The following is a 24210-nucleotide window of genomic DNA, read 5'->3' on the forward strand; positions in this document are numbered from 1 at the left end:
CCCGCCAAGGAACACACCTGCCCGTGACCGCGCTCTTATTGGCCAGACACCGACACAAGCCTCATGGCGTCAGCTGTAGGGGCTCGTCCCTGGAGGGAGAGTCCCAGCCAGGGCTGGATGACGTCATCAAAGGCGTGTCTAGGCCCTGAGGAACAGTGGGCGGGGTCTGTGGGAAGGTGTGAGGGGGGCTGGTAGGGGACGTGGGGGCGTGGCCGGGCGGTGGTAACGTCACGGGGCGGGGCGGTGCAACTGGCGCCCGGGTAGGTAAGCCCGGCGCCTGGCGGCTGCGCTCACTTAAGACGGCTAGCCGCACGAAGTAGCTTCTAGGTCATCTGTGTCCCGCGCTGCCGGTCATGTCCCTGAGAAGCAGCCTCTCGCGTCTCCTCCGGACGCGAGTGCATTCCGTCCTGAAGAAGTCGGTTCACTCGGTGGCTGTGATCGGAGCCCCGTTCTCACAGGGACAGGTGAGAACCGGGACCTGGCACCGTGGGGCAGAACCTGGAGAAAGCGGGGGTGGGGTGAGGGACGGGGAGGCGAGGAGAAGATGGGGAGAGACGGAGGGGCACGAGGTGGTGGGTTCCCGCTATTGGGCACCGGGAGAGCACGTGGGGTTTTCCCTGGTAGAAGATGGGGAGGGAGGAAGGAGATGGAGGGCATCCTGTTTGCGCTGCGGGCGGGGGCCGCGGGCTGGCGGGTTTCTGCGGCCTCCCCTGGAGGAGCGAGAAAGTGGTGGGACCCGCTTGGGGTGTTGGAGGGGAGGGGAGGAGGGACAGGATTTCATGGAGGGGCTGGAGGGGGAGAAACCGGCCAGAATACCCGGTGGAAAATCGAGGGAGAAGAGGTTGAAGAGAGCGACCGAGGATTTAAGGCTTCAGGGTCTATTCTCAGAAAGCGTTCACTGGCGGGGAAATTGGCGCTGCCGGCTCTAGCGGCGGGAGGCCGGGAGGGGCTGTTTTGATCAATGAAGGAAACCTGCGGTCGTGGAGAGCTCACCGCTGTAGAAGTCCGGGCTCAGGCCTTTGCCAGCCACACTCACACACCCCCCCGGCCGCCGGATCCTGACCTGGCTCAGCCCCTTCCCCTGTCTTGGCCTCTGCTTGTTCTTCCCACAGCCTGGGGCTTGGAAGGTTGATGGGATTCCAGTAATCGTTGTTTTCCCCTCTTTCCCTGCAAGTGTTTGAAATGAGCAGTCCTCAGGTGAAAATAAAATGAAGGGCTAATGCTGTCACAGGTTTTCAGAGGGATCTGTTGGGAACTAAGTATAGAATTAGCAAATTTCTGTATTTTTGTGAAATAAAGTGGTATTATTTCCAATCCTCTGACCTCAGATCTAAATGTGCAATTTGTGTGACAGAAAAGAAAAGGAGTGGAACGTGGTCCTGCTGCCATCCGAGAAGCTGGCTTGATGAAAAGACTCTCCAGTTTAGGTAAGTAGCTGGATTTGAGATGTCTGTGATGGCCGGTAACGGACCAGTTCAGTCTCCTCTTCTATCCAGGGACTGCCGAGTATCCGCTGTGTACTGGGGAAGCATCTCTCATCCTCCCTTGGATTCCATCTGCAGTTCAAGATCTATCCGGGAGTCTTCAGGCAGTCTTGTTGCAATAAAGAGAGTAACTGTGTGTGGAAAGCAAGGAGGTGGAGTGACGCAGGACCTGGAGCAAGCTTAGTGGCTACCAAGCAGTGCTAAGAATGCTCGCTCCAGCTTTAACCGCTCAGCTTTCCCCCCTCAAATTCTAGTTCTCTTAACTCTGTCATGAGGCGCTTCTGATTCATCAGTCTAGCCAGTTTCCTCTCTCCATGTCATTTGTTTCCTCCCCAGGATGAATAGCCCTATATTACTGTAAGCAGAGCCTTAGATCAGTATTTCTCAAACTTCTCCCTGATTATGAAAATCACTTGGGTTACTTGTTTTCTTTGTTTGTTTGTTTTTATTTTTGAGCGAGAGAGAAACAGAGATTGGGTTACTTGTTAAAAATACAGGGTCCTAGGCTCCTCCATGGAATAGTCTGGTTTATTGGCTCTGTGGTGGGACCCAGACATGTGCATTTTCACAAGTGCCCAGGTAATCCGCAGTACAGTTGCGTGATTAGGATAGTACTCTAAACTTATTGAAGCTGACCCACAGATAAATGCTATTTATATAGTAATAGAGAACACTTCTTTTGGTAAGAAGGCACCAAATTCCAACTTGAATGGGAGGAACGTTCTTCCTTTTATTTTACCTGAACGTTTCTAGCTGCTTTTTAAGGTCATTTCCTCCATTCACATTAGGACCATTCACAGATCTTTTCTGAAGCTGTAAATGCAAAATGCATGGCAACAGGGAGCTGTAGGTCCTGAAGATAATCATGTGGAATCTAAGTGAACTACAACTCCTTTCCCTACTCTTGCTTTGAAATCTCCTCTGCTGATCATTGAGTTCATTAGGGTGGATCATCTCCTAAAACAGAGGAATAATGAAGTCACCAAAATCACCTTGAGTTGAGGTGTACTTCATATACCTCTGGCTACGTCTAGATATGGTGTCTTTGGTTGAATACTCAAAACTCTCCTCTGTTAAATAATTAAAGTTTCTTCTTCAATAGGGTCTCTTTCTTTTTTTTTTTTTTTTGGCACAATCATAGTATGTTTAGTGAGGAAAATACCAAGATTAAGACATACAAAAGCCTAAGAGGAGAATTACATGGTATTAAATACATTCCTAGAACCTGGGGGTTCAGGGAAAAAGAACAGCTGGTAAATTTAAGAAAGATTTTAACTGGAAAAGATAACACACGAGAGCAACAGTCCATTCCCCTTAAGAAAAACAACAAACACCCACAATCTTTCATTTTTACGTTTTCAATAATGTTTTCTTTTCATATGACCATCAGACCAACCTCCCCAACAAAATTCAGCCAACCATCATAAAAATGAAGTGGTCGACAGGTCCAGCTGGCTCTATTCCATGTTTACCCTTAGATGCTTTTCCAGCCTATGAGAGTAAAGTTCATGGAGCAGGCAGCCAAGAGTAAAAAGAGAATCACTTCCCTTCGCACGGAGGGAAGCCCGCATCTTGAGTAGCCTTCTGCACTCTGCGGGGCGAGGTGTCTCAGCGCTTGCGTACGTTCTTCAGCCCCATAACTGTGAAGGTAGCGGCCGTCAGTTTCTCATAAACAAGGAACATGAGAGCAGCGGTGAGGACTGTCTGCAGCAGTTTGGCTTCAAGGCCTTTGTAGAGTCCCATTATTCCAAACCGCTTTACTCGTTGGTGAAGAAGATAGAGAACATTCCGAAGACTTCCCAATGTTCTGTTTTCTGGGTTTAGTCTGTGGCGTCCAAACCTCAGAATTGACTGTACTGTCTGCATGGGATAAGTGACTGTGGTAGCAATCGCTTTGGATATTGCACCAATGATGAACACATCCAAAGAAGAAAGCTTCATTCGTTTCTTTAGAAGTTGCCGTTTTAAACCTTCATAGAACATGAACTGGATGGCAGGATTGAAGACCAACAGCAAGGAAGGAAATGTGCCATTCCATAAAGCCAAGATTCCTTCGTCTCGAATGATCTGGTGAAAAGCGTCAATAATACCTTTGTAGTTGGTTGGTACAATGTCTTCATTCCTAAATTTTGCCCCTTGCAGCTTCAGTCTGGTGTTTACCACCCAGAGTGGAGTTGTTAGCAACACATTCACCACACCTGCAACAAATCCAACTACTAAATCTTTTCCAGTAGTAGAACGTTGACCTTTGACCCAGACTGCTTTGAGACTATTAAAAGTGTAGAAATAGACAAAATTGGAGCAGCACAGACTGGAGATAACCACCCTCGATATGGTGCCAGGAGGCCTTCTTCCTTAATGATCTCCAGGAGCACCATGTGTGTAGTTTTGGACTTTCTTTTCTCATCAACTTGAAGTCGAAGTCGAGCTGTATCCAAGGGAAAGAATACTGTCATTGCTGTCACACTTCCCACGGCTCCGGCCACAGCGTGGACAAGGCTTTCGTAGGACAGCACTGAGGCCATTGCTGCGGCTCCCCGCACACCTAGCAACACTTCTCCCTCAGGCGCCGCAGCTAGCCGAGAGAGGAAAGCCAATAGGGTCTCTTTCTTAATCATTTTTTAAAAAAGTTTATTTTGAGAGAATGAGAGCGCTAGTGAGCATATATGCGTGCCCTCCAGGAAGGGGCAGAGAGAGAGAGAGAGAGAGGGAGGGAGGGAGGGAGAATCCCAAGCAGACTCCATTCTGTCAGCACAGACCTGACATGGGGCTTGAACTCATGACCTGAGATCGTGAGATCGTGACCTGAGCTGAAACCAAGAGTCAGATGCTCAACCAACTGAGCCACTCAGGTGCCCCTCTTTCTTGATCATTTTAATAACTCTCCAGGTTCATCACTGAAGATTAAAGATAAATTGAGATTTAGTTTTAATGTCATAAAGGGAAGAAGTTTCTATTCCTGTTTATAAATGAGGATACTGTCCCTTTAAATCCCTTTTTAAGTTTATTTATTTTGAGAGAGAGAGAGTGAGTGGGAGAGGGACAGAGAGAGGGAGAGTGAGAGAATGCCAAGCAGGCTCCACGCTGTTAGCACAGAGCCTGATGTGTTTGTGGCTCTATCCCAGGACCCTGGGATTGTGACCTGAGCCGAAATCAAGAGTCAGACGCTCAAATGACTGAGCTACCCAGGTGCCCCAAAACCCTTTTTAAAGGCATCGTTTTACACTGAAGACAACAATTTCTGGTGATCGCTCGTTTTTAATACTGGATAAACCTCTGCAGCCCATCTGATGAACTGGGCCTGGCCTTGCTCGAATTGCCTGCTCAGTGCTCATTTCTACCTTAAGAGACTGATGAATCCATTTCAGCCTCTGACACGGGACACATTTATAATATTCAGCTGAGGCTGCTGATTGAAGGGGGAAGGGCACATTTATAGCAACTTCCCTTACTCATGCTTTGTAGACCTTTCCTGTCCTAGCTCATGGAATTTTCCCACTCCAACCTGGGAAAGGCCATTCTCCCTCAAATACTACTCCCTCAAATAACTCCTCTGTAAACGCTCAACCTACAGTGATGGTGAAGCTTCGGTTTATTTGGTCTTCCCTTTAATTTTTTCAGATATTTTCAGTTTTACAATTTATATCCTTACCCTGTAGCAGACTGGAAGGCCAGTATCAACAACAGCCCAAAATAGACTCTCATTGCATATTAATATGATTGTGGCACTCAGCAGATTTCCAGCATGTGGTTTTGGCTAATCTCCAAAAATATGTTGGAGAAGGGTACCATGAGAAGTTTCCAGCTATATTGTGAAACAATACTAAAGTAGTACTTTCTTTTTTTTTTTTATTTTATTTTTTTAAATTTTTTTTTCAACGTTTATTTATTTTTCGGACAGAGAGAGACAGAGCATGAACGGGGGAGGGGCAGAGAGAGAGGGAGACACAGAATCGGAAACAGGCTCCAGGCTCTGAGCCATGAGCCCAGAGCCTGACGCGGGGCTCGAACTCCCGGACCGCGAGATCGTGACCTGGCTGAAGTCGGACGCTTAACCGACTGCGCCACCCAGGCGCCCCTAAAGTAGTACTTTCGAAGAAGCAGCATGGGTCAAATTTGAGGGGACAGAAGACTCATGGAAAGCTAACGTTCACAAATCCCTTTGTTCCTTGCTTTCAAGTCTGCTGTCACAGGCTGCTGGTGTTGTCATAGCATTGGTCAAACTTCCTGTTTTCTTAAATGAATGTATATGACTTAGTGTCTGCTTTTGGTTTTCCCTTTTCCTGGATTTGGTAAGGACACCAATAATGGTTCCTCTGTCAGGTAACCACTTATTTTAGTATATAAGGAGAGAGATGAAGAGGCAATTGCTCTGGCAAGGCTCAGATGCGGTACCTCTGCTCCTGATTCTGGTTAGCTCTGACAGCCATGGTAATTTGCCCCTTCTTTCTTCAGAGGTTAAAGGAGTGTTCTGTGGGGGGGAAGATAGCTGTAAACTGAGATGAACAGTTTTCGGCCTTTATCATTGTAATTAGGTAATTTGACTCAGCTGTGGTACTGAAAGGAGGTTCCAGCCACTGAAACAACCATCTAAATTAACTGCCACTGTGACCAAGCCAAGAGTCCCGGAGTTTATTCAGGAAGCCATGTGGGAGCTACTCTGATTACCCTCAACTAGGCTAGAGACCTTTGTTCTTCCTGTTCCATTTGGTGCTCTATCAGATAGAACAGAAATCTCTTTGGTTGAGACCCAAGAATCTGGTCTGCTTCAGGAAGAACGAGAGAGGGCCTGAGGTAGCTGCTTCACGTGAAGATCTGAAGTATGAGAGCTGTTCATTTGGTACAGATTGGTGTGTGAGTTCAGGGGTGTGTATTTGCTTTCAGTGGTTGGTAGAGAAAATCAGCATTCATGGGTCTAGTTGTATAATACTGCTACTTGAGCCTGGCTTCCACCCTGCTGTTCCACTGAAACTACCTTGAGCAAGCCCACGGATTTGTCAGCCTTTATTTTGCTGGACCTCTCTATTGTACAACTGACCACTGTATTCTGGAAATACTCTGTTAGCAGACACTATTCCCTTTTGAGTCTCTTCTCTCCATTGACTCCTGGACTCCTCTGTGGGATCCTCCCCTCCTTCCCAACCCTCAAATATTGACTCCAGTGTTCCTCCAATTTTGTTCTAAGCCTCCCCTGCCCTCTCACAGGTGTCTCAAACTCAACTTGTTTAAAACAAAATTCATTACCTTCTCCCTCAAATCCACTTCTCCTGCTGTCTTTCCACTGTCTGTTTCACGCTATCACTCGTTATCCAGTTTACTCAAGTCCAACTCTAAGACCATCACAATCTTTTGCTTCTTCCGTTTTGTACCTTACATGTTGATCACAAAGTCTTGTTTGGTTTTTTTTCCTCCTAAATGATTAAAGTCCTTCAGCATAATGGTACTGCTGTACTTGTGTCCTCCTGACACCTGACTATAACTTTCCAATGATATCTTTTGTCCCATTCTTGCCTTCCTTGGTTCACATTCTTTGCTGCCACCAGAGTGAGCTAAGACTGTTTCTCCTTGGCTTAGTTTTACATGCATCCATGCTTCTCAGTCTTGTCATTCATATACTATCTTTGCTAATTTGCCATATTTTTCATTTTGGTGTTTTTCTTTAAATTGGACTTAAATCCTCATATGTTTAAAATGTAGCCTGGCCCTATAATAAACGGTGAAATCTCAGGCTTGTACTAGATACAGTTTTCTAATACACTCTCATTTAATAGTTTTACATTTTGGTATCTGTGCTTCAGCCCCTAGTGCTATGTGTTCCACGTGTCAACCAAAAGGACAGCTTCTGCATAATTTGACCCTGATCTACCTCAGCCTTCTCTCCACCCACATTCTGCCTTATTTTCATTGTAGCTAGAGTTGTGGGCACTTGACCTAGGCTCCACCAACAGAAGCACCCATCTTAAACTTTGACTTGAGATTCAAGAAGAAAGGGCAGCAAAGAGTTAATTTTGTGATGGGCAGGGGTGGTAGCAATGCTAGCAGTGGCTTCTGTCCAGTCTTGGTGGGGTCAGCCATGCCAGCTGCATGCGGTTCGTCTTCCCAGTAGTGGAGGTGACTGTAGCAATAGGCTCTTTCCTGGACCATCCAGCAGTATGACTTTTGGAGGCTTTATTCCTGGTAATATGGCCTTTAAAGCAGATATTGGCCCTCTTAAAGACTCTGGGAGTTGCCCAAATTGAATAAATTGCTTTTCTGCTGTAATTAGCCAGAATAGGTTTCTGTTGCTTGCAGCTTAGAGATCCTGATTGATACCTAGTTTACATATTCCAGTGAGGAAAAAATTGCCACGTGGACTGCAATATTCAAAATCCTCCCTCTTTCTAGGCCCTTGATGATAAATTCTTGTTCTTTTGGTTGCTTTTCCCCTAGTACTTGACACAGTCTTCTTGTAAGTTAATATAACTCATTAGGTTACAGTTTCTTTGGCCGTAAGTTAATTTAGGGCTGTATCTTCATCTTTTTGGATTTTAGCAACTCCCTGTTCTCTTGGTGCTTTGATTTCTGAACCATCATGTTCCTTAATGTGACTTGGGAAAAGAGCCTCAAGTTTTAAAGATATTTTCAAGTTCCAGGCATGCCTGACTGTAGTAATGTGTTACTGTGACTTAAAAATTATTTTTAAACAATTTATTTTTTACATTTTATTTATTTTTTTTTGAGAGAGAGAGAGAGCACAAGTAGGGGGTGGGAGGGATGAGGCGAGGGAGAGGGAGACACAGAATCCGAAGCAGGCTCCAGGCTCTGAGCTGTCAACACAGAGCCCAACGCAGGACTTGAACTCACAAACCGTGAGATCATGACCTGAGCTGAAGTCGGACGCTTAACCGACTGAGCCACCCAGGCACCCCTAAAAATCATTTTTAATATTCTAGATCTTAAGTATATATCTAAAGAGGGTTACAAGATTGTACACATTTGCTAAAACTCGAACTTAAAATGTGAGTAATATAGAGTATGCATCAAAGCTTTTCAAACATCACTTTCAGGTTTCTTTAAAAAAAAATTTTTTTAGGGGCTCCTGGGTGGCTCAGTTGGTTAAGCGTCCGACTTCAGCCTGGGTCACAATCTCGCGGTCCGTGAGTTCGAGCCCCGCGTCTGGCTCTGGGCTGATGGCTCAGAGCCTGGAGCCTGCTTCCGATTCTGTCTCCCTCTCTCTCTGCCCCTCCCCCGTTCATGCTCTGTCTCTCTCTGTCTCAAAAATAAATAAACGTTAAAAAAAATTTTTTTTTTTTAATTTTTTAAATGTTTATTTTTGAGAGAGAGCACGTTTGAGTGGGGGAGGGGCAGAGAGTGAGGGAGACAGATGATCTGAAGCAGGCTTCTGCTGACAGTGGAAAGCCTGATGCAGCTCTGTGGGGCTCAAACCCACAAACTGTGAGATCATGACCTGAGCCAAAGTTGGATGCTTAGCTGAATGAGCCAGCCAGGCACCTCTCAGGTTTATTTCTCAAGAACAGCTTTTAGGGGCGCCTGGGTGGCTTAGTCGGTTAAGTGTCCGACTTCGGCTCAGGTCATGATCTCAAGGTTCATGGGTTCGAGGCCTGCATTGGGCTCTGTGCTGACAGCTCAGAGCCTGCAGCGGGTTTCAGATTCTGTGTCTCCCTCTCTCTCTGCCCCTCCCCCCACTCGTGCTACGTTGCCCTCTGTCTCAAAAATAAGTAAACATTAAAAAAAAAAAAAAAAAAAACAGCTTTTAGTCCCTACAAACTAACAAGTTCATTCACTAACTTTTGTATTCAAAAAATTTGAGTACTGCTAAGGCTTAGATACTGGGAATATAATAGTGAACAGAACAAATCCTTGTTATCTTAGAGCTCATTCTAATGAAGAGTGGTTGGAAACAGACATAAGTAAAATCTACAGTATGTCAGATGGTAATGGGTACTGTGGAATAAATGAAGCAAGGAGTGGGGAATACTAAGTAAACATTGCATATGTAGATGGAGAGGCCTCACTCAGAGGGAGTCATGTGAGCAGACCTTTGGCAGGTGAAGAAAGGAACGAGGTGCATATCTGGAAGCATTTTAGGCAGATGAAACAGTAAGACTCAGAGACAGAAAGGTGTCTGGAATGTTCAGGGAACAAAAGCCACTACGGAGCTCTAGCCAGTGATTGCTGCATGGGAAGGGGGGGAGGGCTTTCTATGCTTCTCTCCAATTTTTCAAGAAAAGCCAGAAATATGGATTTTTATGGTAGATCTGCATTGTTTTTTATTTTATTTTATTTTTTAACGTTTATTTATTTTTGAGACAGAGAGAGACAGAGCATGAATGGGGGAGGGTCAGAGAAAGAGGGAGACACAGAATCTGAAACAGGCTCCAGGCTCCGAGCTGTCAGCACAGAGCCTGACGTGGGGCTCGAACTCACGAACCGTGAGATCATTACCTGAGCCGAAGTCGGACGCTCAACGGACTGAGCCATCCAGGCGCCCCTGATCTGCATTGTTTTAAGAAATCTATATCCATACAATGGAGTATTATTGAACCATAAAAACGAATGAATTGCTAATTCATGCTACAGTATGGGTAAATGTTGAAAGCATTATACTAAGTAAAAGAAAGCAGGCACAAAGGCCACATTGCATGATTCCATTTATATGAATTGTCCAGAATAGGCAAATCCATAGAGACAGAAAGTAGACTAGTTCAGGGACTAGTGGGGAGAAGGCAATGGGGAGTGGCTGGCAGTGGGCACTGGTTTCTTTCTGGAGGGTGATGAAGCTGTTCTGTAATTAGTAGTTTGCTTAGCAATATGCTGTGGCAAGAGCATATATCACTGGTGTACATGAATAAAGGCAAATCTCTTAAAGACATTGGGATTTGGCAAATATCCGTATAACCAGTCTTATAAAGGCAGCAAAGAATTTAACTTACACGTTTTATTTCAAAGTTGTTTGATCCATTTGTCATGTTCTAGACATTGTGCTACGCTCTTGCTATAGTGTCATTCTTAATTTGTTAAGAACAAATGATACCTGTTAGAATGGCCAGCATCAAAAAACCCAGAAACTAACAAGCATTGGTGAGAATGTGGAGATATTAGAAACCCTTGTGCACTGTTGGTGGGAATGTAAAATAACTTAGCTGCTGTCAAATACAATATAGTGGTTCCTTGGAAAATTAAAAATAAAGTTAACATGTGACCCAGCAATTTCACTTCAGGCATATACCCCAAAGAATTGAAAGCAAGGTCTTTAAGAGCTATTTATAGACCCATGTTCATAGCATTATACACAATAACAAAAAGGTATTCATACAATGGAATATTAGCCTTAAAAAAGGAAGGAAATTCTGACATATGTTGTAACATGGGTGAAACTTGAGAACATTATGCTAAGTGAAAGAAGTCACAAAAAGACAAATGGTGTATGATTCCACTTATGAGGTACCTAGAGAAATCAAATTCATAGAGACAGAAAACAGAATGGTGGTTGCCAGCGACTGGGGGAAGGGAGAATGAAGAAATATTGTTTAATGGGTACAGAATTTCAGTTTTGCAAAATGAAAAGAATCCTAGAGGTGGATGGTAGTTAAAACGGTTATATAAAAATATGAATGTACTTAATACCACTTAAAAATGGTTTTTAGGGGCGCCTGCGTGGCTTAGTTGGTTAAGTGTCTGACTTCAGGTCATGATCTCATGGTTTGTGAGTTTGAGCCCTGTGTCAGGCTCTGTGCTGACAGCTCAGAGCCTGGAGCCTGTTTCATATTCTGTGTCTCCTCTTTCTGCCCCTCCCCTGCTTGAGTTCTGTCTGTCTCTCTCAAAAATAAGTGAGCATTAAAAAAAAATTTTTTTAATGGTTATTTTTAGGGGCACCTGGGTGGCTCAGTCAGTTAAGCGTCTGACTTTGGCTCAGGTCAGATCTCGTGGTTTGGGGGTTTGAGTCCCGCATCGGGCTCTGTGCTGACAGCTCGGAGCCTGGAGCCTGCTTCAGATTCTGTGTCTCCCTCTCTGCCCCTACCTGGCTTGCACTCTGTCTCTGTCTCTCTCTCAAAAATAAATAAAACATTAAAAAAAAAATTTATGGTTATTTTTTAAATAGATTTTTAAAGTTTTTATTTATTTTGAGAGAGAGAGACAGAGAGAGTGGGGGGGGGGCAAAGAGAGAGGGAGAGAGAGAATTCCAAGCAAGCTCCACATTGTCAGCACAAAGCCTGATGCAGCTCAAACCCACGAACTGTGAGATGATGACCTGAGCCAAAACCAAGAGTCAGACGCCTAACCTGATGGAGCCACCCCCCAAAATGGATATTTTTATGTGTATTTTACCACAATTTAAAGGAAACCTTAATTCATATTCTATTCTAACTTATTTTTTAAGAACAAGGTTGTAGCTTCTCTTAAGACATAAAAATGCCACGTGCTTGAGTTTTTTTGGCTTCTTAGCACACTGTTTTGCTCTATAAATAAAAGCTGAGAATGAACAAACAAAAAAAGTAAAGTATGTCCTGAAGACTTCGAGAAACTTTCCCAAGGCCCTACAGTCAGCAGAAGTAGTTGAGAATCTCATTTCTTGCTGTATATGACCTGATGGCTGGATTGGTGCAGTCAGCTGCCTTCTCAGCTCTTGCGGCAGCCAAAGAAACTCCATGGCACCATCATAAGTGGGTGGTCTCCTATTTCTTAAAGTCCTGTGTGTTCCTAGTGTATTCCCTTTCTCATTTCCCATGACAGATACTTCAAGTCTTTACCCATAATCCTCATGGCTCTGTCTTTCCAACTAAGGCATGGACTCCTTTACAGTTCTTCTCCCTGTCATCCCCCAATTAGTTGTATCGACCCACTCTCAGAGGATGAGGGATCCAGTCCTAACAGTATTAGGGAGAAGCGTGTGAAAAGAGCACAAAATAACAATGGCTTAAGAAAAATAGTTTCACTCTCCAGTAAACAGAATCTGGAGAGAAGTCCAGAGCTGGTTTGGCCGCTCTGTAAGTTCAGACCTAGATTCTTACCTTGCTGTGTTACCAGCAAGGCCTCTGTCTAGTGGTCCCAGATGGTGTGGCCTCGTTTCTGGCAGCAGGGCGCAAGAATGGACAGAAGTGGGCAAAGGGAGAACTCTGTGCTTTCCCTTAAGGGAAGTTCCCAAGAAGTTGCAGGATGTTTCTGCTTATCGTTTTGGACCCAAAGGGCCACATGGCCACACCAAGGAACAAGGGAAGATGTCGAGTTTAGTCTCCATTCTAAGAGGTCACGCTCCCAACTGAAGTTCTGTCTCTGCAGAAGAAGTGAAGGACAGATCTTGGACAAGTTAACAGTCATACCACTTCCCTAGGTTCTAGATCCCATCTCTCCTGACCTTTGAGTGTTCTTGTTCTAACAATTATCCCTTCCCTCCCTTTGTTCTGCAAATCTTACCGTCCTGCCATCCTCCTTGGTCTTTATGTAGCCTTCCAGCTGTTGTCCAGTTGTTTCTCTTCTGAGCCACCATCCTGGCTTCTCTGCTGCCCTTTCACACTGCAATTTGCTATAATCTGACGTCTTGAGCCATCATTGCAAAGAAACTGGTTTTGCCGAGGTCTCAGACCTCCTGCTTCCTAACACAGTAGACACTGCAACATTCACCTTATTCGACACTGTCTGCCACACCTTTATTGAAACAGACACCATTCTCTTCTGGTTTTAGCTCTCTGGTTGCTTTGCTAGATCTTCTGCTACCCACCCTTTACATGCTGGTGTTCCTCATGGGTTCTCTGCCCTTGATCCTCTTGGTTTAATGTTGTCTCAATTGGCAGTTTGTCCATTCCCATGGCTTTTCTGTCACCTGTATGCTGATGCCTCCAAAGCTTTATTTCCAACACTTGTTTCTGTTCTCAGCTCCAAACCTGTATCCCAGCTGGCTTCCATGTGTATATTCTTTTTAACTTTCTTATTATGGAAGTGTACAAACATAACAAAAGTAGATACAGTGACATAGTGCATTTGTCGTGTCTGTTGCCCAAGCATCAATCATCAATACATGGCAATAACCCTACTCCATGCCTTTCACAGCAAATCACAGACACCCTGTTGTTTTATCTGCAAATATCTTCAAAATATAAGAATTCTTTAAAATTTAACCATAATACTATTATCATACCTAAAAGAATATCAAATGCCCAGTGTTGGATAAATATAATAATGATAATAATAATAATAATAATAATAATAATAATAAAAAATCTCCTCCCAACCAAGAGAACCTTTCCATAAAGGTAGTAGAGAAAGCAGTTATTGAATAAGCATTCAATCAGGAAATCTGCTAAGAGATTGCAAAGATAAAGAAATCTCCCGGGTGCAGCCCATTACATGTTTTCAAGATAAATAATAACTAGTCCTCTGGTTAGAGGATTTGACAGTAACATTTGTCAGAGCTCATCCTAACTTTATCATAGAAATTTGAACAACCACCAGAGGAAAACAAACTTCTCATATCCTAAGGCAGGAGGTATTTTAGCAAATTGGGGCAGGCTGCCCACCCCCTATGCCCACAGAAGTGAGCCTCTGAATTTCCAGTCGTTGAGGGAAACATTCCTGGGGTAGGAGACTGACAAGAGGCTTATTTAATGTTATAAACATTTACATGCATTTGAAAAGGACAGAGAAGGAAATTCTGAAACAAAAGGGAGCCAGGAGTCTTCCCCTTATAAACAGGGAAAATTAAGTCTATTTTTCCTTTGTCTCTGCCCTTAAACCAGTTAATGTCAACATTGTTTGACAGACTTAAGTTTTTTGCGATGTTTATTTACAGTTTGTTTGACTTGGGATCTTTTTTTTTTTTTCTTCTTCTTCCTTGTGGTGTATTTGTGGAGGAAACTAGGTCATTTGTCTGTGTAATAATCTCTGTTTGAATTTTGCAGATTACATCCCTGTGGTGTCCTGTGATGTGTTCTTTTGTGTTTCCTGTAAACTGATAATTGGATCTAGATCCTTGGTCAGATTCAGGCTTTTTTTTTTCCCCCTGGCAGTTCTGCAAAGTTGGTGGCAGTATATATACTTCCATCAGAAGTGATGTTATTCATCATTGAACATTGTGTAGAACTGATCCTTGTACTTGTTTCCGTGTGTTTTCAACAGGATAGTCTCTAACATCTCAAGGCCATCTATCCAGAACTGACCTCATCATCTCCACTCCCTTCCCCTGTGTCTTCCTCATCTTTAGAAGTAGAGCCAGAAAGCTGCAGGGCAGGCCCTTTATTTCCACACCCCCTCTAAGTATTGCTGGAATCTACTGCTTTATCTTTACAGTCCCCTTGTGGAGCTGCTCTTCTCCAGGCCAGTCCATTTCCCTCAGGCCCTCAGTACACTGGATCTGCAGTGTAGATTTTGATTTCTCACTTCCTGACCCTACTGCTTGGGTTCTGGGCCCTGCCCCCTCTTCTGCCTCCTCCTGCCTTTTCCTTCCACAATCCTCCCAGGAACCCTGGGCTCAGGGGAATTGTGAATTGTTCTCTAGGGCTGAAGGTATTATATGACTCTTCTGCTTGGTAAGCCTTTTCCCCTTCCCCTTTTATTCCTGGCTAATACCTTCAAGATTCAGCTATTGCCCCTGATAAGTCCTTCTGGCTCTGCCTGGGTCTGAGTCGGCACTTTCCTCTGTTCCCTTCACACACTGTGCCCGGCTGCCTCATAGCAGTAAGCACTGGACTGTCCTCTCACCAGGCTGGGAGCTCGTTGAAATCTGTGGCCATACCTCATCTCCACATCCCCAGGACTTACTAGAGAGCCTGGCACACAGGAAGCACATAGTCCGCCTGTGCTGAAGGAAGACGGGACAAGCATCCTGGCCTTCTCCTGTAACTTCATTCAAATCATGCCCCATGGGATTTTCCCAGATCACTGTTTCCTTTCTCTCAAAATGATTGGCTCCTAAAAAAAAAAAAAAAAATGATTGGCTCCTCAGAAGCCAGCTGATCTCCTGATTTTTGAGAATGTATGACTCAGAGTAACTGGCATATATCAAATTGTTTAACTCTTACAAGGTATTAGGCTACTAGTTGATGAATTTATTTAAGATAAATGTAAAAGTAGGTGATAACAGCCAGTTGTTGTCCCCTCTTCGAAACCTATGTTTCTTCATCAGGACCTGAGTCGCTGATGGTGACTGCTTCTTCAAGTCAGGCTGGCCTCTAGTTACTTTAGAGAGCTGTTGCATTATTTATTTCAACATCCAACATAGCACAGTTCAGAGTCCTGGAACCTAAGGGATTACTGTGGTTGGTTTAAATAATTTAGTCTTTGAATTAATTTTTTTTTGTTAAAAAAAATTTTTTTAATGATTATTTTTGAGAGTGAGAGTGTGTTCAAGCGTGAGTGGGGGAGGGGCAGAGAGAGGGAAACGGATTCCAAAGCAGGCTCCAAGCTGTTAGCACAGAGCCTGACATGGTATTTGAACCCACCAACCACTAGATACTGACCTGAGCCAAAGTCAGATGCTCAACTGACTGAGACACCCAGGCGTGCCCCTCCCTCTCTCTTAATGACCAGACTCTCTTGGTAGTGAGGGTGTATTAATATAATAGATGTGAGTAATGCTGAGATTGGGAGAAGACAGACCAGATCTTCCTGGCTCCCTACCCCCTGCCAAGAGACCAGAATTACTGAATAGAAATAGAAGTAGAAAACTACTTCCTGTGTGACCCAAGAATTGAGTCACAGCAGGGTGTGTGGCATTGTGGTTAGGGCTTCAGAGAATTGGTGTTCCAAGATTAACTGGCTTTGCCTTTATATTCTTTTATAGGAGATGTGGACGATTCAAGCTGTGAGTGAGAACCGGACTCTATAGGAGCCATTTCAATGAGAAATCAGTGTACCTATGTGTGTTTGCTACTTCTCACCAGAAACTGATTTTATCAAAATGACATAGTCCTATTACAAACAGGTTTTGGGAAGTCTTAGGTTACACCATCAGTTTCAAGGAAAAGGGTAGGGTGGGGAGACAAACCACAAAGGTGCTTCACCCAACTGAACTAATACGTAATCCTTAGCATGTGTAGGCTTTTCCTTGTTATCTCATTTAATACTCCTGGAAAGCACGTGAGATAGGACAAGCTCAGGAAATGAACTTGGTTGCAGATCTTGACTCTTAGGAAGTTAGGGGCTGGAGGGCAAGGATTCTTCCTTTTGCATCTACTGTGGCACTTGACTTCCTGTGGCCATCTTGTGTGCGCTATGCTTTCAGCCCAGAGTGGTCTGGAATGCAGTCTGTCTGGTTTGAGGTTCCCTGGGAACACTCACCAGGAAACCAGCCCAGGGTCTGGGGCAGGGAGCTGGACATCAGAACCGTTGTTAACTGGCAATGCTGTAGTCACTAGCCTGATGTGTTGCCCTTTAAATCCTTTCTGGAACAAGGTAGAATATCAAGAACCTAAAAAAGATCACATATTCTGAAGAGCAGTATTTTATCCCCAGGGATTGTCACTGTCTCTTCCTGAGGTTATACAGTGGAGCAGGCTGAATTTGTTAGCATGTTGACAATGGCAGATCTCTTTTCCAGATCAGCTCAACAGTCTTGTTCTGAATGAGGGAAAATGGTTATACTGCTGTGTCTTGTGAAGCCGGAGGAACCCTCCTCTTCCCTCGATCCTGCCTGTGCTGGAACTGGGCTGTTAGGGTGCCGTCAGCCAGCGGTCCATCTGAGAAGGCCTGAGCTGGTTCACCGTGATCTAGAGGCATGTAGAGGGCTGATGTGAGCTTGGTTCAGAGGGCATACATTACTAAGCTTATCTTCAGACAGTGATAGTCTGTTTTCCTTAGGAGAGGACAGACATAGCTAGAACATCAACTAGCAAGGAAGTTACACTGGTGCTGCAAGTCATCTTGGTTACATGTCTCGAACTAAATTTTAACATTTTTTCCCCTCCCTTCCCCTCTCAAATTTTTTTTTAATGTTTATTTTTGAGAGAGAGAGAGAGAGAGCGAGCATGAGCAGGGGAGGGGCAGAAAGAGAGGGAGACACAGCAGACCGAAGCAGGCTCCAGCCTCTGAGCTGTCAACACAGAGCCCGACGTGGGGCTGGCACTCATGAATGGTGAGATCATGACCTGAGCTGAAGTCGGACCTTTAACCAACTGAGCCACCCAGGTGCCCCTAAAGTTTTGAGTTCTGTATTTAGATTTTTTTACTCAAGAATCACATTCATGCAAAGGCATCTATTGACACCATGTTTGTATCTTTTGATCTTGAGGTTAACTCTGGTACATGTCAGATGGACATGTCTGAAATGACTGGCCTGGCTGGCTCACCTTCTGTCCTCAAGCCAATGCCACTTTCCCTGCCCTGGTCTTGGTCAGCTGTGCTCCTCACTGCCTCAGAGAACTGGGTGGGGAGGAAGGAGGTGTTGGGAGCCCTGACTGAAGCAGCCTCCTCAGACTCAGAAGATGTGAACTACAACAAATACGTGTTCTCTGCGTGGTAGGATTTCTTGCCCTAATGCACTCAACTTGATACTGAGTCTAAGAAGAGCAGATTTTTACAGGCCTCCAGGACACATGATTCTGGAGGTTGTATAACCTCTGGCAGTTAAATGGCACTAAATAAAAAATGAGTTTACCTTAAATAAGTCTCTTCGAAGGTTATTACCCAAATCACATTTTAGAGGTAACAGAAATTCTTACGTCAAGTGGCCTGAAGTAACTGGCCTTCTTTTCCTAATGTAGACTTCAGGCAACACTGCAACTGTTTTCAATAAGCTGGTTCTCTAGTACCCTTTTAAGGTTCTAAGGATCAGCAGTTACATCCCTTCATAATGCCAGGACTTCCCTTTGTGTGGGGCTATATCTGTCACGTATGATATTTAAGTCTATAGCTTTAAAGCCACCAGTACTGGTATCCTCCCAGCATTAAATGAGATCTCTGAGTCGTTGTATTTCTCCACATTTCACTGACTTGTTATTCTTGACAAGTCATAATAAACATGCCATCCTATTCAGGGACAGTTTGAAAAACGGCACAGTAATAGGTCCTTAGCTTTTCTCAAACTCTGTTGTTCTGCCAGTGGGCTACCTGTGGTGCAGTAGACTCTCCCGGGTGTTAGCCCCCTTTTGAACCCATTTCTCTTGACTTGCTGGGAGCTTGGAAGGTCAGAGCTCCTTGTGAGTAGAAGTCAGCAGTGGCAGGGGGCGCCTGGGTGGCTCGGTCAGTTGAGCATCCGACTCCAGCTCATGTCATGATCTTGCAGCTCGTGAGTTCAAGCCCTGCGTCGGGCTCTGTGCTGACAGCTCAGAGCCTGGAGCCTGCTTCGGATTCTGTGTCTCTCTCTCCCTCTGCCCCAACCCACTCACATTCCGTCTCTGTCTCTCTCAAAAATAAACAAACAAAAAAAAAAAAGTCAGCAGTGGCAGAATGGGGAACCTTCATGCTGTTGAAATGTTACCTTCGTGCTAACGTTGTCTTCTGTGAACCTCTGAGCAAAGGGTAATTCAGGCTTGTCCTACACAGAACTATTAATTTTGCTGGATTTCTTCCTCTGAAGTGTGTGGATGACAGTAACAGGAGGACGTGAGGATTAGCAGCTATCTGTAGTGCATCTAGCATGGTGTGGTGTATGGAGACAATTTTGTTCCTTTCCTCCTTTCCTGTCACTGGCTTCCTTCAGGGATTCCTTAGTGACCAGGGCTCTGAGACAGAAGTGCTGTCCACAGACACTGCTAAGGGCTGTTTTGATTTCTTCCCCACCAGTTGGTTACATCATTCTGTTGATGCACTTGTGTTCTCGTTCCACTCTGATGGAGCCTAGAGAGGTTTATCAAGGCCAAAGGTAACATTTGGGCTTAAAAGATCAGAGTAGTATTCGGTGTATTTTTATTATCAGCACTGGAGAAGTAGTGAGCCTGTGCCAGTATCTACAGAGGTTTGCTTCCCCACTGCAAGTGAAAAATGAGAGCCCTTTCAAGTTGGTTCTAAATCTGTTTATCACGAGAGCTTTTTTGAAGTCTTAGGTTTATTCTGTCCTACAATGCCTTCTTAGAAGAAAGTGTAGCAATGAAACCTGATGTCTCATCTGATGAAGACTTGCAGATGAGTTGACCTGAAGCACAAACAGTCCGACAAAGGGACAGCTGCCTCAAGCATGACAGGCAGATGCTCTTTCCATATTCTATTTGCTCTTCACTAGGACTCTAAAGTTCTCTAAAATTTAGTGAGACCACTCTTTTGTGCCTTTTGAACAGGGAGAATTTGCCATAGCACTCAGATAAAGTAATAGCTTCATCTGTCCATCCTGTTCTTATAAAAAATTAACCTCCCTTCAGCCTCCCCACTCCTCAAAAATGCTGGCCCTTGGGTTACAATTCATGTTCTCTTCAGCCTCCTTTGCATTACTGCTCCAATATGCGAACTTCTCATTTCTGTTAAATTGCTCTACTGTTTTCAAACCTGGCTTGTGCATTTCTTCTTTCAGAATCTTGTTCACTGTTTAGAAACCAATCCTGGATTCTTCTCCACTAGTCCTTTGCTCCAATGCTATCAGTATAGCAGGCATTAGAGGAGAAAGGCCCCGAGAGACTATATCAGGATGGCATAGTACATTTGCTGATTCGGCTCTATAATGAAATAGGATAGTTAGGATTGCCAATTGTAAGGATCACATAAGCTTTAGCATTTTGAGTTCTTTTTTTTTTTTTAAGTTTATTTATTTTTGAGAGAGCAAGAGCACGAGCCAGGAAGGGGCAGAGTGAGAGGGAGACACAGAATCCAAAGCAGGCTCCCAGCTCCACACGGTCAGCATAGAGCCTGATGTGGGGCTTGAACTCACAAACTGTGAGATCCTGACCTGAGCCAAAGTTGGATGCTCAACCGACAGCCACTGAGGCTCCCCAAGAATCTTGAATTCTTAATCACTTAAAAGTTATGGCAGCAGAATTTAAAGGTACTACTTGCAACAGAGATTGCTAGCTGTCCACCAAAATCCTTTCTCCTCTTCTGGACAGAAGTTAGATCTGATTTGCTGACCAGTACCATGTGAGCAGGTATGATGTACCACTTGTGGGCCAAGGCCTTTAAAAGTAGACGTTTGCCTTCTCAGGGCATTCTTCCTCTCTTGCTGCCTTGATCCTGGGGAGACCCAACCTCAGCCACACAAATGGCAAAGCCCTAATTATGGCAGAGCCACAAGCCAGGAGCTTGGTCTCTGAATCGCTGCACGAAGGAAAGCCTCCTGCTGACCTACAATATCCACCCTGGATGTTAAAGGAACAAGAAACCAATTTACTGTGTTTGAGCCATTGTTTGGGGGAAGGTTAGTTACAGCAGTTAAGCCTACTCCAACAACCTTATTTAAAAGAATAGTATGGGGGTGCATTGGTGGCTTAGTTGAGCGTCTGACTCCGTCTCAGCTCAGGTCTTGATCTCAGGGTCGTGAGTTCAAGCCCCACATTGGGCTCCACACTGGGCAGAAGCCTACTTAAAAACAAAAAGTATGAATTATGCTTATGCACAAAGGTCAAGCAAAGATGGAGTAGTCAAGCCTGGGAAGTGGGGTAGGGACTTTCACCATTAGACACTTCCCTTATAAATTCTGTAAAAATTTTCTATTACCAGTAAGGAAAGAAAACCATGAAAACAGCAACACAGTGCTGGTACAAATTTTACTTGATGTGGGAATAGTTCCTTGACCCCTGTCCCCCCCAGTCCCTGCTGAATTTCCTTTCATTCCCTGAACAGTCCTTGCCTGGCACTTTTGGAACACAAAGAGCAGAAATGGGAGTACTATAGGGTAGGCAACTCAGGCAGGGCCTTTCAGGATATTAATCCCTTCAGGGGGTCTGGTCCTCAGCTTTGTGGACCCAGGAATAGGAGAGTTCATTTTGCTTAAATTTTATTATTGAAGTATAGTGACACACAATATTAATTTCAGGTACACAACATAGTGATTTGACAATTCTGTACATCCACTGTACATCCGTGATAAGCATAGTTCCCACTGGGCAGCAAACATTATTGTATTATTGACTGTTTTCCCTATGCTGTACTTTTAATCTCTATGGCTTATTTTATAACGAAGTTTGTACCCCTTATTTCCCTTCACCTACTTTGTTCATCCCTCCACCCCCTCCCTCTGGCAACTATCAGTTTGTTCTCTATTTGAGTCTGCTTCTGTGTTTTAGATTTCATATACAAGTGAAGTCATATGGTATGATCTTTCTGACATTTAGCATAATGCTCATTAAGTCTGTCCATGTTGTTGCAAAGGGCAAGGTTTCATTTTTTATGGCTAGCATGTCATTGTATGTGTATATATATGCACCTCATCTTTCCCATTCATCTGTGAATGGACACTTAGGTTGTCTTGGCTATTGTAAAAATGCTGTGGTGAACATAGGAGTGCATGTATCTTTTCAAATTGGTTAGGAACAGAAATCTAGATATGTGTGTTTATCAGGCTTTCCAACCCAGAGACTCCTGTTAACCATGATGTATAAACCAAAATGCCCAATCAAAATTATGATGAGCAACAGTCCCTCCAATATCCACTGTTAGGAGGCCCTCTTGCTGGTATGGGGGCAACAGGGAAACTAAGTGAATAACCATAGCAGGCTGTTTGGTGAGTAAGGAAGGAGAGCAAATGGGAGTTGGATAGTCTTAGAAGAACCCACTCTCTGGGCTGTGAATTAATCTGGTGATCCGCATCATGGAGTTGCATACTTAATAAGCAAAATTCTTTTATGAAATTAAGTCTGTCTTCCTTGGAGAGTATTCTTTAAGACTGCCAAATTCTCTTAAGGTTCCTCTATAGGCTTTCTGCAGCTTTTTTCTGCTAAGTCAGTAACAATGAGCTGAGTTCTGTATTGTCATACTTATGAGTCTACAAGTTCCATGACTGGACTTGTATGTTCCCCAAGTTGTCACTTATCCACTGGGTTGATTCCTATGTATTTATTTGTCCTGTGAATAGTGAGTTAAAGTAGTCTTCAAAAGTTGGTTAATATTAATATTATTTAATTAGACAGTAAACCTTTTCTAATTGTATACCTAATATTATAAAACACCAGACATGCCCTGATGTCTTATACCTATTAAGAACTTAAATCCTAGAAGTGGCAGAGGGGGTGCAGATATAAACACGGATATAGCAAGTATAGGCACGGACATTCAAAATCTGTCCAGCCCAAGACTGTTGCCAATAGCAAGACTTGATACTGACTTAAAAGTTAGTCAAAGCTTCTATTAAATCTAAACTGTGCTCCTATACTGAGATCTTATAAAGTGCTTATCCCTTACGGCTTTTTCTTTTTAAAAGATTTTTATAGATGTTTTATACGGTCATATTTTTTATCTTGTATCCCAATGGCTTTGGCTTATCATATTCTTCTGCCTTTAGTATTTTCTCTTTAAGTTTTCCAGATCTTCTCTGGGTGTTTTTATAGGATTAAAGAGCAATGAACAAAAGATACATACAGAATTCTGCAGCTGTAGGTGTATCATAATTTTGGAAATAGGATAAAGTTTTCTATTTTGCTTCCAATATCCCTTTTAGTAGTGATCCTCTGGTTGGCCTTATGTTACAGGCTGTTGGTTCTCAAATTTTTACATTTTCTCAGTTGTTTGCTTTGAATAGAGAATGGGCTCAAAAAGTAAAGCTCAAAACTGTACAGTTTAAATTCAAGATGGGTCCGCGCTGGTGTAATCCAAATCTTAAACACAAATCTCTTCCAGAATTACTATCCTGTGACCATTTCCCCTTCACCGCCCTTCCCTAGTCTCCAGTTTGAGAAGCAGGGCCTTAAGAATACAATCTATGGTAACATTATGTTCTCTGATAGTTCAGATCTGTTCATGATAGAGTTGGATTACTTAGTCCTAAGCCTTTATGGCATCCAACCAGTTTATTAAGTGGTTACATGGCAAGACTGGTACTTACCATAAGGTAAAAATTAACATATAATGACTGGTGTCATAATTCTTTGGAAAATGTGGAATCTAAGAGCAAAAACATTATAGTATATTGTCAGAATATATCACTATTTCAAAATGAAAAAAAAATTTTTTTAAGGATTTTATTTTTAATCTCTGCACCCAACGTGGGGCTCAAACCCACAACTCCGAGATCAAGATTGGCATGCCCCTCTGACTGAGCCAGCCAGGTGCTCTCCCCCCCAAAACATTTTTAAGATAAGTCTGTGCTTTTATTGGTCAAAGAGGCTACTTGAGGGGGATTAAGCCAGAGGAGTGGGTGGCCCTGATGCTGCAGCCCCACGTTCATGCGCTTGTAGGTAGGGGAGAACTCCCACAGATGGTGGCTGATCGTCTTGGGCTTGATATCCACCTGGGGGAAGGCCTTGCTGTTGTAGATGCCCACCATCTTGCGTGGGACGTTGCTATCCAGCAGGTGTGTGTATTCACCATCTCTGGCTTGTCTGTGGGCGGTGCCTCCTGGTTGTCTCTGCAGGCACACTGGGAGCAAATGCTGCTTCCACTGCTGTCACTGAGTCAGCTGCTTGGAGGATGTGTCCAGCAGCTGGTCTAGGTGTATGCTGTAGTAGGTAAACCTGGGAGAGGTTTGCTGCTCCTCCATTTCCACCAACCTGTATTTTTTACAAAAGGTCTCACTAGTGTTTTTAACGTTTGTTTTTTGAGAGTGTGCAAGCAGGGGAGGGACAGAGAGAGGTGAGCAGAGGATCTGAAGCAGGGCCCCCACTGACAGGCTGACAGCAGCGAGCTCGATGTGGGGCTTGACCTCATGAACTGTGAG

At 44.0% G+C, this 24210-nt stretch overlaps 2 protein-coding genes and 1 long non-coding RNA gene across 4 annotated transcripts in view; 1 reads left to right on the forward strand and 2 right to left on the reverse strand.

Annotated features, from left to right (window-relative positions):
- The first annotated feature begins 269 nt into the window (after positions 1-269).
- The window catches only part of ARG2 (arginase 2), a 32489-nt gene continuing 8548 nt past the window's right edge, over positions 270-24210 (forward strand). Inside the window, exons 1-2 of one of the 2 annotated variants that reach the window (XM_030319383.1) lie at positions 270-464; positions 1355-1427. In XM_030319383.1, coding sequence (XP_030175243.1) covers positions 354-464; positions 1355-1427 — 184 coding nt within the window. In that variant the 5' untranslated portion in view covers positions 270-353. The remainder of the gene's footprint in view (positions 465-1354; positions 1428-24210) is intronic. The other variant, XM_030319381.1, reaches the window with a different exon arrangement.
- On the reverse strand, positions 2820-4199 carry LOC115516591 (peroxisomal membrane protein PMP34-like). The gene is given in 2 exon segments (XM_032593389.1): positions 2820-3805; positions 3808-4199. Coding segments are annotated over 2 exon segments (1008 nt in total). The 5' UTR covers positions 4103-4199; the 3' UTR covers positions 2820-3092.
- Positions 16514-23548, reverse strand: LOC115516598. The gene is made up of 2 exons (XR_003969596.1): positions 23380-23548; positions 16514-17185 (listed from the first exon to the last, which is right to left on the reverse strand). It is a non-coding gene; the product is annotated as an uncharacterized LOC115516598 (long non-coding RNA).

This window comes from Lynx canadensis, chromosome B3 (assembly GCF_007474595.2).
Source record: "Lynx canadensis isolate LIC74 chromosome B3, mLynCan4.pri.v2, whole genome shotgun sequence".
Lineage (NCBI taxonomy): Eukaryota > Metazoa > Chordata > Mammalia > Carnivora > Felidae > Lynx > Lynx canadensis.